We start from the raw sequence: 16,508 nt of genomic DNA, 5'->3' as shown, positions 1-16,508 counted from the left end.
ACAGCCAGGAGTAACCCCTGAGCGTCACCGGGTGTGGCCCAAAAACAAAAAAAAAAAATAGAGAAATGTTTGTATATTCTTAGTTTGCTAAGAGATTTTCCTATATTTTTGATAACAAATTAATATTTTATTTATATTAACTGTTCTGTCTAATCCAGGGGTCCTCAAACTTTTTAAACAGGGGGCCAGTTCACTGTCCCTCAGACCATTGGAGGGTCTGACTATAGTAAAAACAAAACTTATGAACAAATTCTTATGCACACTGCATATATCTTATTTTGCAATGAAGAAACAAAACAGATACAAATACAATATGTGACCCGCAGGCCATAGTTTGAGGACCACTGGATCATATGTTTTAAATTTGGTTTTTTAGCATCCGCAGGGATGTTTATTATAATCTTTTACTTATTAGTGCAGGTATTTAAGCAGTATCTGTAATATAATATTTTCAAACATAAAGCCAACATTTCCTTTCTTTGGATAAAACACACTTCTAGGGTCACTTCTAGAGAGACAGTAGAGCAAGTAAGGTGCTTGCTTTGAATGCAGCTGACCCAAGTCCAATCCAGGTGAGCCCAGGAGGGATTCCTGAGTGCAGAGTCAGGAATAACCCCTGAGGACTGCTGGATGTGACCCAAAAAATACAAAAAACCCTCTTTTATATATTTCTAAGTCTTATTCAGATTTCCCCCTTAAAATTTTCTTAATTCTCATCAGTCTTACTAAATTTTACATTTCTAGGATTAATCTAATTAAATTGAAATTTTAAACTGAAAATTTACATGAATATGAGCACAAAGTTACTAATTCGTTGTTTTTTTTTTGTGTGGCCCCACCCCACTAATTTGTTTTCAAATTTGTAAACCTATATACCATTTTTGAAAAAAAAATTACTAACCAACTTATTTATTTCCAATTTTCTGGAATTTATATGTTTATGTGTCACAAATCCAAAAAAATATTTCTCATATGTGAGATAAAAAAGAAATATAAAAAGAGAACAAATGAGGGGCCAGAGAAATAGCCTGGAGGTAGGGCATTTGCTTTGCATGTAGGAGGAAGGTGGTTCAAATCCTGGCATCCCATATGATGCCCAAGCCTGCCAGGAGTGATTTTTGAGCATTGAACCAAGAGTAACCCCTGAGCGCTACCAGGTGTGACCCAAAAGCGAGAGAGGGGAGAGGGAAGAGGGAAGAGGGGAGAGGGGAGAGGGGAGAGGAGAGAGGGGAGAGGAGAGAGGGGGGGGGAGACAGGAGAGAGAGAGAGAGAACAAATGATTAAAGTCATGATAAGAACTGAAAATTTGGGCCCAGAGAGATAGCACAGCGGTGTTTGCCTTGCAAGCAGCAGATCCAGGACCAAAGGTGGCTGGTTCAAATCCCGGTGTCCCATATGGTCCCCCGTGCCTGCCAGGAGCTATTTCTGAGCAGACAGCCAGGAGTATCCCCTGAACACCGCCGGGTGTGGCCCAAAAACCAAAAAAAGAACTGAAAATTTTGTCTGTAGAACTGAGTTTACATGGGAACAGCATGTAAGCTGGGAGGGAAGTGGTGATGAGTGAGTGGGTGATGGATGTGGTGTAGGGATGATGTATGCATGCAAAGTACAATGAATAGAACTGGCAGATATATAGTACAGCAGGTAAGGCACTTGCCTTGCACATAGCCATACCAGGTTCAATCAATCCCTGGCATCCTATATGGTCCCCCAACCCTGCCAGGAGTTAATTCCTGAGTGCAAAACCAGGAGTAAATCCCTAAAGACCACTCACTGGCTGTGGCCTAAAGACAAAATAAAACAAAACAAAACAAAACAAAACAAAAAAAAGTATAATTAACAGTACTACAAATTCAGTACTTCAATAAAAATGATTTGATAAATAACTTAAAACATAAGCATTCTGGGGCCAGAGTAACAGCAAAGTAAGTAGGTGTAAGATGAACCTAGCAATTAACCCAAAACAAAGCTTTTCCCCATCATCTTCCTTTGATATGTAAAAGCTCACCTGGATCACTCTGCTCTGCCCTGCCCATCCCATGGTGGATTTTGTTCTGGGATAATAAAGAAAATCAGTATTTTGGATTGGCTCTCAGAGAGAGAACCAGAAGCCACTGGCTCCATGTTTCTTTCCTGACTGGCTTGGTTTATTATTTCTTCGCCTCTACTCTGCTTCTTCAGACCCGTCCGCCTGGGGTTAAAGAAACAGTGCCTGGGGTGACCTCACAACTCATTAGTTTTATTTTACATGTAGGGAGTTTGCCATACACGAGGCCAACCCAGGCTCCATCCCCAACATCTCATGTGATCATTCAGTCATACTCCGGAGCCTGCCAGAAGTAATTTCTGAGCAGAGACAGGGGTAACTCCTGAGCGCTGCTGGGTGTCTCCCCATCTCCCCCTCCCCAAAAAAAACAACAACAAAAAGCATTCTTTTATTTTTTTATTTAAAGAAAATACATCACATAGTTGACATAACTGATCATAATATATTTGTTTCAAGATGATGGAAAAGCAAAGTTATAAAAAAATAGAAAGAAAATATTTATTTATTTATTTATTTATTGTGGGTTTTGGGTTACACCCGGCAGTGCTCAGGGGTTATTCCTGGTTCCAGGCTCAAAAATTGCTCTGGCAGGCACGGGGGGACCATATGGGACACCGGGATTCGAACCGATGACCTATCTCTCTGGCCCCAAAAGAAAATATAAAGAAAAACTAAAAAATAAAATGGAAGAGAAAAAAAGAACAAAGAAAAAATTCAGTGGCAAGTATATAGAAAAAGTATTCTTCCAAAAAAAAAAAAAAAAATGGGGCCGGAGAGATGGCATGGAAGTAAGGCTTTGCCTTGCATGCAGAAGGACCGTGGTTCGAATCCCCACATCCCATATGGTCCCTGTGCCTGCCAGGAACAATTTCTGAGCTAGAGCCAGGAGTAACCCCTGAGCACTGCCAGGTGTGACCCAACCCCCCCCCAAAAAAATCATTTACTGCTTTATATCATAGACTAAGATTTCTTTTTATTTAGTCCCATTTTTATTTAATCTCGTTTTTAAAGATGTTTGTTGTTGTTGTTGTTTTGTTTTGGTTTTTGGGCCACACCTGGCGTTGCTCAGGGGTTACTCCTGGCCATCTGCTCAGAAATAGCTCCTGGCAGGCACGGGGGACCATATGGGACACCGGGATTCGAACCAACCACCTTTGTTCCTGGATCGGCTGCTTGCAAGGCAAACGCTGCTGTGCTATCTCTCCGGGCCCTTTTAAATATGTTTTTATTGTTAAAAGTAACACTTATAGTAAACAGAGCTGCAAGAACAAGAGTTCTTTGAATATCTCTTTAAGATAATGTTTTGTGTTCTTTGGATATAGATATACCTAGAAGAATTAATGGATCCTTTGGTAGAATCTTAGAGTAATGAGAATTCTCCATACTGATTTCCAAAGCTGGAACAATTTACATTCCCACCAACAGAGTATGAGAAGTACCAGTCTCTGGCAGTCGGCTCCAGGCACTAAATTAAGCACCTCACACAAGCAAGGAATATGCTCTACCACTGAGTCACATTCCAAACCCCATTCCTAGCCATTCTGATATAGGCCACTTTCACTGGTATAAGTCTTGATCATTTAAGCCTAAAACACATGCAGTCTTTTTTTTTTTTTTTTTTTTTGGTTTTGGATCACATCCAGCAACGTTCAGGGGTTACTCCTGGCTCTATGCTCAGAAATCACTCCTGGCAGGCTCAGGGGACCATATGGAATGCCAGGATTCAAACCACCGTCCTTCTGTATGCATGGCAAACTCCTTACCTCCATGCTATTTCTCTGGCCCAAACAAAAAATTTTTTGATCTTCCAAATTTTGATCTTCTAAATTAAATAGAAAACTTCTGGGGCCAGAGCAAAAGTACAGGGGTAAGGCGCTTGTTCTGTACATGGCTAACCTGGGATTGATCCCTGACAGTGCATGTGGTTTCTCAAATCCACTAGGAGTAATCCTTGAGCACAGAGCCAGGAGTAAACTAAGCACCAACAGGCATGACCCAAAATTTTTTAAAAAGAAAAAACTTCAACATATAAGTTAACTGCTAAAAATCTTGATACCATGCCATATTAATATAAAATATAAACCTTTATTTCAACAAGAGCACTATTCATATATCCACAACAGTATTGTCAAAATACCATGAAACACCCTGGGGGTTCAGAGGCAAAGGCCACAGTTTCCATCCTCAAGAAGTTTATTACACAATAGTGCATGTGCCCAAAAAAGAAAATTAAAAAAAAAAACAGGGAACATTGGATATGCCAAGCATCTAGCACATAAAAACGTACAATGAAAGCTTCTATAGTGCGACAGATCTTGGCTGAAAACTTAAGAGCAACCACTTACTAGTTTATGTACATTACTTCCCACATTTGTAAAATCAAGAGAACCAAATTTCCTGGCATAAAATAACACTCAAAAGCAAACACTATTATTGTTATTAGGAATACAGGTTTGAACAAATGGTCACTGAAATAACTTTTTTAAAACTCAATATCCCTGATGAACACAGATGCAAAGGTCCTCAAAAGAATACTAGCAAACTGAATCCAGCATTTCATAAGAAAGACTATACACCATGACTAAGTGGGGTTCATCCCACTTAGTTTAACATATGCAAGTCAATCAACATAATATACCATACCAATAAAAGAAAAAATAAAAATCATATCAATAGATGCAGAAAAAGCATTCATGATATAAACTCCCAATAAAATGGTAATTGAAGGAACTTTCTTCAACACAATCAAAACCATTTACCACAAGCTCACTGCAAACATTTCACTCATTGGAGAAAAACTAAAAACCTTTCCTCTAAGATCAGATATAAGACAAGGTTTGCCTACTTTCACCACTTCTATTCAATATAGTATTGAAAGTACTTGCCAGAGCAATTAAGCAAGGAAAAGATATCAAGGGCATCCAGATAGAAAAGGAAGAAGTCAAGTCTTTACTATATTTAGGGAAAAAAAACTTAAGAATCTACAAAAGAGGGCCGGAGCGAGAGCATAGTGGTTACAAATTTGCCTTGCACACGGCCAATCTAGGACAGTCCTTGGTTCGATCTCTGGCATCCCATATGATCCCCAGAGCCAGGAGCCATTTCTGAGTGCATAGCCAGAAGTAACCCCTGAGCATCACAGGGTGTGGCCCGAAAAGGGGAAAAAAAGAATCTACAAAAGAGCTCCTAGAAACAATGAATTTATATAGTAAGGTAGCAGGCTACAAAATTAACACAAAAGCTCATAGTTTTCTATACACAAATAATGAAATAAGAGATATTTAAAAAAAATCAATCCCACTCATAATTGTGCCTCAGAAAATCAAGTACCTAGGAATTGGCTTACCTAAAGAGATGAAAGACCTACATAAAGGAAACTATAAAACACTTCTTTTTTTTTGGGGGGGGCCCCACACCCGGCGGTGCTCAGGGGTTACTCCTGGCTGTCTGCTCAGAAGTAGCTCCTGGCAGGCACGGGGGACCATATGGGACACCGGGATTCGAACCAACCACCTTTGGTCCTGGATCAGCTGCTTGCAAGGCAAAAGCCGCTGTGCTATCTCTCCAGGCCCAACACTTCTTAACTAGTAGAAGACATTAGGAAATGGAAACAAATCCCCTTCTCATGAATTGGGAGAATTAACATAGTCAAAATGATAATACTTCCCTAAATATTACATATTCAATACAGTCTCTATAAGAAAGCACATGGCATTTCTCAAAGAAATAAAACATTCCTGAATTTCACAGGCCAGTCATATGCAATAAAAATATTAACTCAGACCTCTTTCTAACACCATGCCAAAAAAAATTCAAAATGGATTAAAGATCTTGATATCAAACTAGAATCCATTCGATACTTGGAGGAAAATACTAGAGAAGTCTCTATGACATTGAGCTTAAAGGCATCTTTAAGGATGAGAAATCACTGACCAACAAGTGGAATCAATGATAAACAAATAAGACTACATTAGTTGACACCCTGCTATTACTCAAAACAAAGGTGTTCCCCCAATTTCCTCTTTATTTTCACCAAGCCTCTGACTTGTAAAAATCCACCTGGATACATACTCTTACTCTTGTCTCTCATCTCCTAACCTCCAGGTGAATTTGTACTGGTTTAATAAAGAAAGGTCAGTCTGGCTTGGGGCAGAGACCAGGAGGTGAAAAGCTACTGACTTCATTATTTTCTCCATACTGGCTGGCTTAGTTTATTAATTCTTTTTTTTTTGGGGGGGGGGTCACACCGCGCAGTCTCAGGTCCTGGCTCTATTCAGAAATCGCTCCTTGGTGCCAAAGAGACAGCACAGCCAGTGCAGTCTCAGGTCCTGGCTCTCTTCAGAAATCGCTCCTGGGGCCGAAGAGACAGCACAGCCAAAAGGGGTTTGCCTTAGACACAAAAGGACGGAGAAGGGAGGTTCAAATGAATTCCGGCATCCCATAGGGTCCCCCAGACTGCCAGGAGCAATTTCTGAGCATAGAGCCAGGAGTAACCCCTGAGCGCTGCCTGCAGGGTGTGACCCAAAACCAAGGAGAGGAGAGGAGAGGAGGGGAGGGGAGGGGAGGGGAGGAGAGGGGAGGGGAGGGGAGGGGGGAGGGGAGGGGAGGGGGGAGGGGAGGGGAGGGGAGAGGAGGGGAGAGGAGGGGAGAGGAGAGGAGAGGAGAGGAGAGGAGGGGAGAGGAGGGGAGAGGAGAGGAGAGGAGAGGAGAGGAGAGGAGAGGAGAGGAGAGGAGAGGAGAGGAGAGGAGAGGAGAGGAGAGGAGAGGAGAGGAGAGGAGAGGAGAGGGGAGGGGAGGGGAGGAGAGGAGAGGGGAGGAGAGGAGAGGGGAGGGGAGGGGAGGGGAGGGGAGGGGAGGGGAGGGGAGGGGAGAGGAGGGGAGAGGAGGGGAGAGGAGAGGAGAGGAGGGGAGAGGAGGGGAGAGGAGGGGAGAGGAGGGGAGAGGAGAGGAGAGGAGAGGAGAGGAGAGGAGAGGAGAGGAGAGGAGAGGAGAGGAGAGGAGAGGAGAGGAGAGGAGAGGAGAGGAGAAGAGAAAGGAAAAGAGAGGAGAGGAGAGGGGAGGGGAGGAGAGGGGAGGAGAGGAGAGGAGAGGAGAGGGGAGGGGAGGGGAGGGGAGGGGAGGGGAGGGGAGGGGAGGAGAGGAGAGGAGAGGGGAGGAGAGGGGAGGGAGGGGAGGGGAGGGGAGGGGAGGAGAGGGGAGGGGAGGAGAGGGGAGGGGAGGAGAGGGGAGGGGAGGAGAGGGGTGGGAGGGGAGGGGAGGGGAGGGGAGGAGAGGGGAGGGGAGGGGAGGGGAGAGGAGGGGAGAGGAGGGGAGGGGAGGGGAGGGGAGGGAGAGGAGAGGAGAGGAGAGGAGAGGAGAGGAGAGGAGAGGAGAGGAGAGGAGAGGAGAGGAGAGGAGAGGAGAGGAGAGGAGAGGAGAGGAGAGGGAAAAGGAAAAGGAAAAGGAAAAGGAAAGGAAGGGAAGGGAAGGGGAAGGGGAAGGGGAAGGGGAAGGGGAAGGGAAAGGAAAGGAAAGGAAAGGAAAGGAAAGGAAAGGAAAGGAAAGGAAAGGAAAGGAAAGGAAAGGAAAGGAAAGGAAAGGAAGAAAGAAAGGAAGAAAGAAAGGAAGAAAGAAAGAAAGAAAATCACTCCTGGGGATTCGAACCACCATCCTTCTGCATGCAAGGCAAACGCCCTACCTCCATGCTATCTCTCTGGTCCCGGTTTATTAGTTCTTGGCAGCTTCAGGTCCATTCTGCTTCTTCAGGCCCATTCCCTTGGGGTTGGAAATGGGGTAATTTCATAACAAGAGGGCTTATTTTACATTAAATTAAGAAACTTCTGCACCTCAAAAATGATGATTAGAATACAAAGGCAGGCCATAGACTGGGAAAAACTTTTTGCCACACATCTAATATAGAACAATAAAAATATAAAAAACACCGGTAGAGCTCTGCAAGAAAAATCATCTAATCCTATCAAAAAATGTGGAGAAGAGATGGACTAAAATTTCCTCAAAGATATACAAATGAGGCTGGAGAGATAACACAACGGCGTTTGCCTTGCAAGCAGCCGATCCAGGACCAAAGGTGGTTGGTTCGAATCCCAGTGTCCCATAAGGTCCCCCGTGCCTGCCAGGAGCTATTTCTGAGCAGAGAGCCGGGTGTGGCCCCCCCCCCAAAAAAAAAAAAAGAAAAAGAAAGATACAAATGAAAAAAGAAGAGACATACAAATGGCCAAAAGGCATATGAAAAACATGCTAATCATTTCGCTAATATCACTTATAATGGAAATGCAAATCAAAATGAGATAACACCTTACACTAAAGAGATTGGCATTCATCTAAAGAACAGTACTTGAAAGAACATGTGAAAAGAGGGACCCTCAATTTACTATAGAAATGTTGAGAGAGATAGCACAGCAGCGTTTGTTTGCCTTGCAAGCAGCAGATCCAGGACCTAAGGTGGTTGGTTGGAATCCCTGAGTCCTATATGGTCCCCGGTGCCTGCCAAAAGCTATTTCTGAGCATAGAGCCAGGAGAAACCCCTGAGCACCGCCGGGTGTGGCCCAAAAAAAAAAAAAAAATGTTGACTGCTCTTTTTTTAGAAATCAAATTCCAGCCTTTTCAGAAGTCAATATGGTCATTACTCAAAAAAAAAAAAAAAATGGCAATTGAGGGGCCAGAGAGCTAACACTGTAATAGGGCATTTGCCTTGCATGTGGCTGATCCAGGACTGACGGTGGTTCAATTCCCGATATCCAATATGGTCCCCCATGCTTGCCAGGAGTGATTTCTGAGCACAGAGCCAGGAGTAACCCCTGAGCGCCTCCAGATGTGGCCCAAAAACAAAAACAAAAACAAAAAATCAAAAATGGAAACAGGGGCCAACAAGGTGGCACTAGAGGTAAGGTGTCTGCCTTGCAAGAGCTAGCCAAGGAAGGACCTCGGTTCAATCCCCCGGCGTCCCACATGGTCCCCCAAGCCAGGGACAACTTCTGAGTGCTTAGCCAGGGATAACCCCTGAGCATCAAACGGTGTGGCCCAAAAAACCGAAAAAAAAAAAAAAAAGGAAACTGAATTTCATAAGACTCAGAAATCCATTCCTGAGGCCAGAGCAGTGGTGCAAGGGTTAAGGTGTCTGTCTTGCCCACACCAGCCTATGGTTCAATTCCCCAGTGTCCCATATGGTTCCCAAACCAGAAGCGATTTCTGAGCACATAGCCAGGAGTATCCAACCCCTGAGCGTCATCGGGTGTGGCCCAAAAACAAAAAATAAAGAAAAATAAAAAATAAAGAAAAGAAATCCCATTCCTTGTACTGTTGGTTTACTCCTTAGAATCCCACTCCGGGGCCGGGCGGTGGCGCTCGAGGTAAGGTGCCTGCCTTATCTGCGCTAGCCTAGGAGACAGACCGCGGTTCGATCCCCCGGCGTCCCATATGGTCCCCCAAGCCAGGAGCGACTTCTGAGCGCATAGCCAGGAGTAACCCCTGAGCGTCACCGGGTGTGGCCCAAAAAACAAAAAAAAAAAAAAAAAAAAAAAAAAGAATCCCACTCTGGATTCCTTGGACCCAGCAATTCCACTCCTTTGGAATGTAAGGTTCCAAAAGCACAATCCAGAAAAGACATCTGCACTCCTATGCTCATTGTAGAACTATTCACAATAGCCAAAATCTGGAAACAACCCAAGTGCCCAAGAACAGAGGTTTGGATAAATAATGGTAGATTTATACAATGGAAAACTACTTGGCAGCATAAAATCATGCAATTTGCTGCCATGTGGATGGATCTAGTATGATGAGTGAAGTTAGTCAGAGAGAAAGGGGACTGACACAGAATGATCTCTCTCATATGAGGGATATAAAGAAACTCCATAAAGAAATAGCAAAGCACAAAAGGCAACAGAAAGAGCAGAACTGTTCTTCAGTAGGAAGCTTGACAATGGATTTAAGGGATCAAAGATGAAGTGAAAAAGAGTCTTCTGTAGAGGCAGGCTGGAGACTAAAGGAAAACTGGGGACATTGATGGAGTGAAGTGATGTTGCTGAAGGGACTGGTGTTGGAACATTGTATGCCTGAATTATTAATAAATAATTTTATAACTCTAACAAAAATTATTTTAAAAATATTTTAAATCCAGGGGCCGGAGAGATAGCATGGAGATAAGGCATTTTTGCCTTGCAGGCAAAAGGTCGGTGGTTTGAATCCCGGCATCCCATATGGTCCCTGAGCCTGGCAGCAGCGATTTCTAAGCATAGAGTCAGGAGTAACCCCTGAGCACTGCCGGGTGTGACCCAAAAAAAAAAATTTAAATCTAGGCCAGAGTGATAGCACAGCAATAGGTCATTTGCTTTGCACACAGCCCACCCAGGACAGACCTGGATTCGATCCCCAGTATCCCATATGGTCCCCAAAGCCTGCCAGGAGCAATTTCTGAGCATAAAGACAGGAGTAAGTAACCCCTGAGTACCACTAGGCATGGAAGAAAACAAATTATATATATATATATATATGGTAATAGAAGTAATTATTTCTTATTGAAATGAAAAAAGTAGAACATCTAGAGAAGACTGCTGAAACAAGTGCTAAAGTATCCCAAGTAAGTATCTATCATCTATCAGATCTACAAATTATAGGATATGAATTATAAAATAAAATGCTAATTGGAAAGATCCTTAAATCTGCTAACTTAAAGCAATCCCCATGTCTTATCAACACACTCCAAGAATTGTTTCCTGTTTTATTCATTAGAGTATCCTCAGTGTCCTCCCTGCCCTGCAGAATCTAGGGTAGCCACCCCCACACTCCACAGTAACAGCCACACCCATACCATGTAAAGCCATGGCCCAGATCCACAGATCCTGGAGTTCCTGAGTGGCATTTGCAAATTCCTCAATATTGACAGCCCCGTAAGAACACACCAGATTAGATGGGAAAGTAGCATAGAAGCCAACTAAGCTCAATAAACAAAAACAATGCAGACGGCTCAGCTAGCAACAGCTCAGTAAACCCTCAGCCAATGACTCAATTTATAACAATTTTCATAAATTTCCTTTTACTTATTTTTCAGTAATTCCACTAACCATTTAGTTGTAGTAAGCAACATAACTTATCTTGTGCCTGCTAAGGGGGCGGGTTGGGAAGGTGGGAAGGAGATACTGGGGACAATGGTGAAGTGAAGGTAACTCTGGTGGTGGGATTGACGTTGAAACTCTAAATGTCTCTAAACAATTGTATTCTAAACTTTGTAAACCAATGTAAAAGTAACATATAGTAATATATATACACATACAACACATATATATATATATCCTTAGTGTCTAGAATAAGTCATAGACATAAAGGAATGTTTAACAGTTATTTCTTGGATAAATATTAAAGAAAACAGGCTTGGAGACCATGCGATGCAGTTAGTTTAGAGCTAGGACTGGAAATAACATTCCATTGTTCCTAAATTCTATCTTCTCTATGAATTAGAGCATGATAATTTAGGTTATTTACTTTTATGGTTGGGGAGTGGGAAAGTTGGTTGGCAGAGAGGAAAAGAAGTAAAATATTTGACATATTTTCCCCAACCATCAGTTTCATTTAATAATAAAGACTAAAACATGAAAAAGACAATCTTATTACAGTACCCAATATTTAACAGGTACTAAGCAATTATTTGTTGAATGACTGAACCTACTCAAAACCATTATTATTTCATAACCAGAGGCAAAAACTAACTTCAGCATCTTTTAATCTTTGTAACTGTCAAAAAGCTCTTCTGAATGTTCAGTCATTCATAAGATACAGAGCTATTAATCACTCTCTTCCAGATGGGCATTAAGGGAGATAAATGAATGAAAATGTCTTTGGAAGATCTTTCACTTGAGTAAATCTATTTCTAAGCATGTATGCTGGAGAGAAGAGTGTAACATAAATAGATTTGATAGTGAAACTGAAACCTGTTTATTTGCCTCAAACGGGTTAGAGAAATTTGATTTTTTTTTCAGGCAAATCAGCCACGTTTTGAATAGCAGTAAGTCACGTTAAAGTAGAGTAACACCCGAGAAAGTTCTCAAACTTATACCTTTATTTTATATCTAAGAAGTATATAAGACAGCAGGTAAGGTACTTGCCTGGTATGAAGCCCAACTAGGGTTTGACCATCCTACCATCCCATATGAACACAGAAGCACACAAACGCACACAAGAGTGATCCTTAAGCGCAGAGCCAAGAGTTAACACTAAGCACCTCTCCTGATGTATCCTTCCACCAGGAAAAAAGAAAATCCAAAGCCAAAAACAAAATACAAATTATTAGAAGCTAGACACAGAGCTCAATGGTACCATGCATATATTACATGGGAGGCCCCTGTTCCAGTGGAGGAATATTAAGAATCTTATAGCCTCTTAATTATCATAAAATTAATATATTTTGATTTAATTATTTGAATCATCACTATAAGTGAAACATCAATGTATATTATTTCATATGAGATACTGAAAGAATACTACTGATTCAGTATTTATTCTGCACTTTTATGTAGTTTAGGTAGCATGGTTACAATATGGTTTTGATGCAGAGCACATTTCATTTTAATTATAAACCTCAGAATTGGAGCTAGAGCACAGGAGTTAGGTATACATACTTTGCATGTGTGGGGGGGGGGGGGAACCTAGTTCCAAACACTGCCATTCAGTTCTCTGGGGTGTAGATCTGAAAGTCCCTAAGCACTGGGTGGGGTTTTTGCCTTTGGGGGTGAGGTCACACCAGCAGCACTCAGGGGTTACTCCTGGCTCTAAGCTCAGAAATCACTCCTGGCAGGCACGGGGGAGGGGAGGACCATATGGGATGCAAGGATTCGAACCACCGTCCTTCTACATGCAAGGCAAACGCTCTACCTCCATGCTATCTCTCCGGCCTCTGGGTTGGGTCTTATTGGAAGCCAGCATCTCAGCACTGAAGCAGCAACATCATCCTTGGGCCCTAGCACTTAATAGTGAAGTTCAGTGGGTGGAAAACTGCTAAATATCACCCCAAGCACTGCAGGGGAGGCCCTCAACATACATAATATCTCAAGAATCTATGTTACTGTAAAAACATGGTGAAAAGTCCCAGATTTTCCAGAAAATCTCTAGACAGCAAATAGAAACTAAAAACAGTTTTATCCTGAGATTCAAATTTGCACACAACTATGAAGCAAATGTATGAAAGTCTGCAAGAGAACACAATTTTCAAGGGAAAACTCCTGCCCCGATTGGCCAACAGGGTCAGAGAGCAACAGCCTGGCAACACAGATCCTGTTTTATGCCACTGATTAGACTCAACTCATGAAAAGTGAACGCCTGAAAGTCAAAGATGAGTTTCTAGGTCCCTTAGAAAGAGATATTCACCAAAACTGAACTACCACATTCCAAAGATTCTTCCTGCATTAGCTGCTTATCAAAATGAGAGAAGCAGCATCAAGTCAGCTGGAAAACGAACAGACTTCACTGAAAAGACTGCCATCTCCCACCAAAAGTGTGAGCAGGGTTCGAATTCTTCATGCCCATCCACCAAACATGTTTCTGGCAGCCCCACCAACACCCACTTGTGGTGCTAAGGATCGAACCTAGCACCTCGCCCGGACAAGGAATGCATCGCTCTACCACGGAGCCACACCCCGGCCCCATTCCTCATTCTCTAACTGGTGGCACATGTTTTATACGTGACCCCTGCCTGGTTCCTGAAGGAGGGGTGGGACTTTTTTCCTACACACATACACACACGCACTGGAAAACGTCCCAAAGCCTCTAGCTAGATATTCCAACACAGACAACTCTAGGGTCCAAATGCACGTCCTACAGTGTCACAGCTTTGGATAAACCCAAGCCAAGGAAAATACTACAAGGTGGCAGGAGACAGCATGGGCAGGCAAAGCGGGGAAGGTCGGGACGCGACTTTGCTAACAGCTAGCTCCACCAGCCCGGGAAAAGGGGGGGGGAGGGGAAATAGGGGGGGGAGACACAGAGACAGAGAGAGACAGCGAGACTGAGAGAGAGACAGAGAGGAGGGAGAGAGAGAGAGAGAGAGAGAGAGAGAGAGAGAGAGAGAGAGAGAGAGAGAGAGAGAGAGAGAGAGAGAGAACAGGCTGCGAAGGCGGGAATGAGCGGTACACAGGGAAAGGACCAACAGGTGCCAGCCAGTGCCCGCAACCAGCCTGCACTTCCAGAGAGGCTTCCAATCCTCTACCTGCACTTGTGGAGAAGTGCATGAGGAGGCTCCAGGAGAGATGACGGTGCAGAGGGATCTGGACAGCCCAGGGGCCAGCCCAGAAGGAAGCAAGCAAGCAAGCACTCGGGGGGCCGCCGATGGCGGATTCCCCCCAGAATGATATCTCAGAGTCGTGCCTGTCCGTCCCACCTGAGACACCTGCATCCCCCGTCTCTCTAGCTGTCATTCGCTGGGATTGGAAAGAGCCGCGGGAAGAGACTGAAATGAAAAAGTCTTGATCTCGGAGAAGGGGGAAACTTGGGGGGCTGGATTCCAAGACTACTAACTTGGGGGGACTACTAGCAAGCAGGTTCAGAGGAAGAGGAGGACGAGACCCTCCTCGGCAAGAGGCGCCCTGAAGGGAGGCGAGCCCCGCGCTTGCTTGGGCCAAGTGTGAGGACGAGGAAGGAAAAGGAAGCCCGCGGAAGTCCCAAGCCCAGGGCGGGCGGGACGGGGACGGGGAAGGAGGCGGCGGGCGGCGCGACGGATGGATGCTGCAGGGCGCGAGCTCCCCGGGAGCTCACCTGCGCCTGGCCCGAGGCGCGGCCGGAAGGAGGGCACTTCCTGGGTGGGGTGGGGTGGGCGGGGTGGGGGCCGGAGCGAGTCGCGCCGGGCCGAGCCGGACTGCGGCGGTCCCGTCCGGGCCGAACCGGTCTGAGGGGCCGCGGCGGGCAGCGTCCTCTCCGCAGGGGCGGGGCCGGGGCGCCCCGTGCCTCGGCGCGGGGCAGAACCGGCTCGGACCGGCGCCGACCCCGAGCCCCGTCGCTCCGCACACGCGCACACGCGCGCCCGCCCGAGGGAAGCGCCGCTGAACTGCCCGCCGGCCGCTGGGGGAGGAGGGGCGCGCGCCCGGCGGCGTTACCTGTGTCAGGGAGAGCTGGGCCGCCGCAGCCATGGTGTTTCCATCATGCACGGCCGGGGAAGGAAAGACGCCCGGGCGGACGGGGCTCGGGCTCGGGCTCGGGGCGGGGAGGAGGCGGAGGCGGAGGGAGCGGCCGGAGGCGAGGCCGAGCGGGCGGGCGCGGCTCGGCCCGAACTTCCACAACTTCCCTCCTCCTCCGCCCCCCCCCCGCGCGCGCCGCGCCGGCAGGCCACGCCCCCGCCCCGGCAGGCCACGCCCACACTCGCTCAGGACGCGGCGGCGCCGTCTACATCCCGGATCTGGACTTTAGAGCCTCCGGATCGGAGTTCTTCAAAACACCGGTCTTCAAAACACCCGGCACGGATTCTCCCACGTAGGTGGACCGGACAGGCTGAAGGTGACTCCTCCAGAATAGGGATCTGGGGGGCTGGAGAGATAGCACGGAGGTAGCGCGTTTGCCTTGCATGCAGAAGGACGGAGGTTCGAATCCCGGCTTCCCATATGGTCCCCCAGAGCCTGCCAGGAGTGATTTCTGAGTGTAGAGCCAGGATTAACCCCTAAACGCTGCCAGGTGTGGCCCAAAAACTAAAAGCAAACAAACAGAATAGGAATCTGAACTGTAAAATGTGAAGGAAGCCTCCTTACTGTGAATTTTTAGAACGGTTGGAGCAGATATTGCCCCAAATCCAGATTGCTGACAGTAAATGAATCATGTTGGGAAAGGAGAACAGGGGTGTGTGTGTGTGTGTGTGTACAGGATCTGTGCTAGACTTTTTTTTTTTTTTTCATAAATGGAGGAACTGAAACACAGGACAACTGCACAAATAAGGAAACTAGCATGGAAGTGTCTGACATTCGTTCTCCTGTTTATTGCTTCCATATCCGGATTAGAATCCAGGTCTGACTCCCAATATTTTCCTTCCACCCTCTACTGTTAAGGTATACACTGAAAAAGATTTATAAGTGATTCTCTCTCTCTCCCCCAGACCAAATATAGCTGGGAAGAGAAAAGAATAGTTTCTGGGCCTGTCACGCTATTCAAGGAAAAGCCCTAGGAAACCTCTGCTGTTGGCAACACTCCTGCCTCCTCCCACAGGCCACCTGGCATGACTCCTCCCATCTTTTCCACTCATTTATGGGGTCCACTATAAAACTTCTCCTAAACTCTCCAAGTCAGAGTTGCAACTCTCCTTTTTTTTTTTTTTTTTTTTTTTCCCTTTGTCACACCGGGTGGTGCTCAGGGGTTACTCCTGGCTCTGTGTTCATAAATCACTCCTGGAAGGCTCGGGGACCATATGGGATGCCGGAATTCGAACCATCGTCCTTCTGCAAATGCAAGGCAAACGCCTTACCTCCATGCTTTCTCTCCGGCCCTAACTTCTCTT

At 45.5% G+C, this 16,508-nt stretch overlaps 1 protein-coding gene across 2 annotated transcripts in view; it reads right to left on the bottom strand.

Moving 5' to 3' along the window:
* Window positions 1-15,296, bottom strand: part of EPS15 (epidermal growth factor receptor pathway substrate 15) — a 169,472-nt gene extending 154,176 nt beyond the window's left edge. For both annotated transcript variants that reach the window (XM_049774674.1, XM_049774675.1), the window contains exon 1: window positions 15,124-15,296. In XM_049774674.1, coding sequence (XP_049630631.1) covers window positions 15,124-15,156 — 33 coding nt within the window. In that variant the 5' untranslated portion in view covers window positions 15,157-15,296. The remainder of the gene's footprint in view (window positions 1-15,123) is intronic.
* Window positions 15,297-16,508: the final 1,212 nt, after the last annotated feature.

The sequence above is a fragment of the Suncus etruscus genome, chromosome 6 (genome assembly GCF_024139225.1).
Source record: "Suncus etruscus isolate mSunEtr1 chromosome 6, mSunEtr1.pri.cur, whole genome shotgun sequence".
Taxonomy (NCBI): domain Eukaryota; kingdom Metazoa; phylum Chordata; class Mammalia; order Eulipotyphla; family Soricidae; genus Suncus; species Suncus etruscus.
Note: the sequence above shows the minus strand (reverse complement) of the source record. Positions and strands in the feature narration are given on the sequence as shown.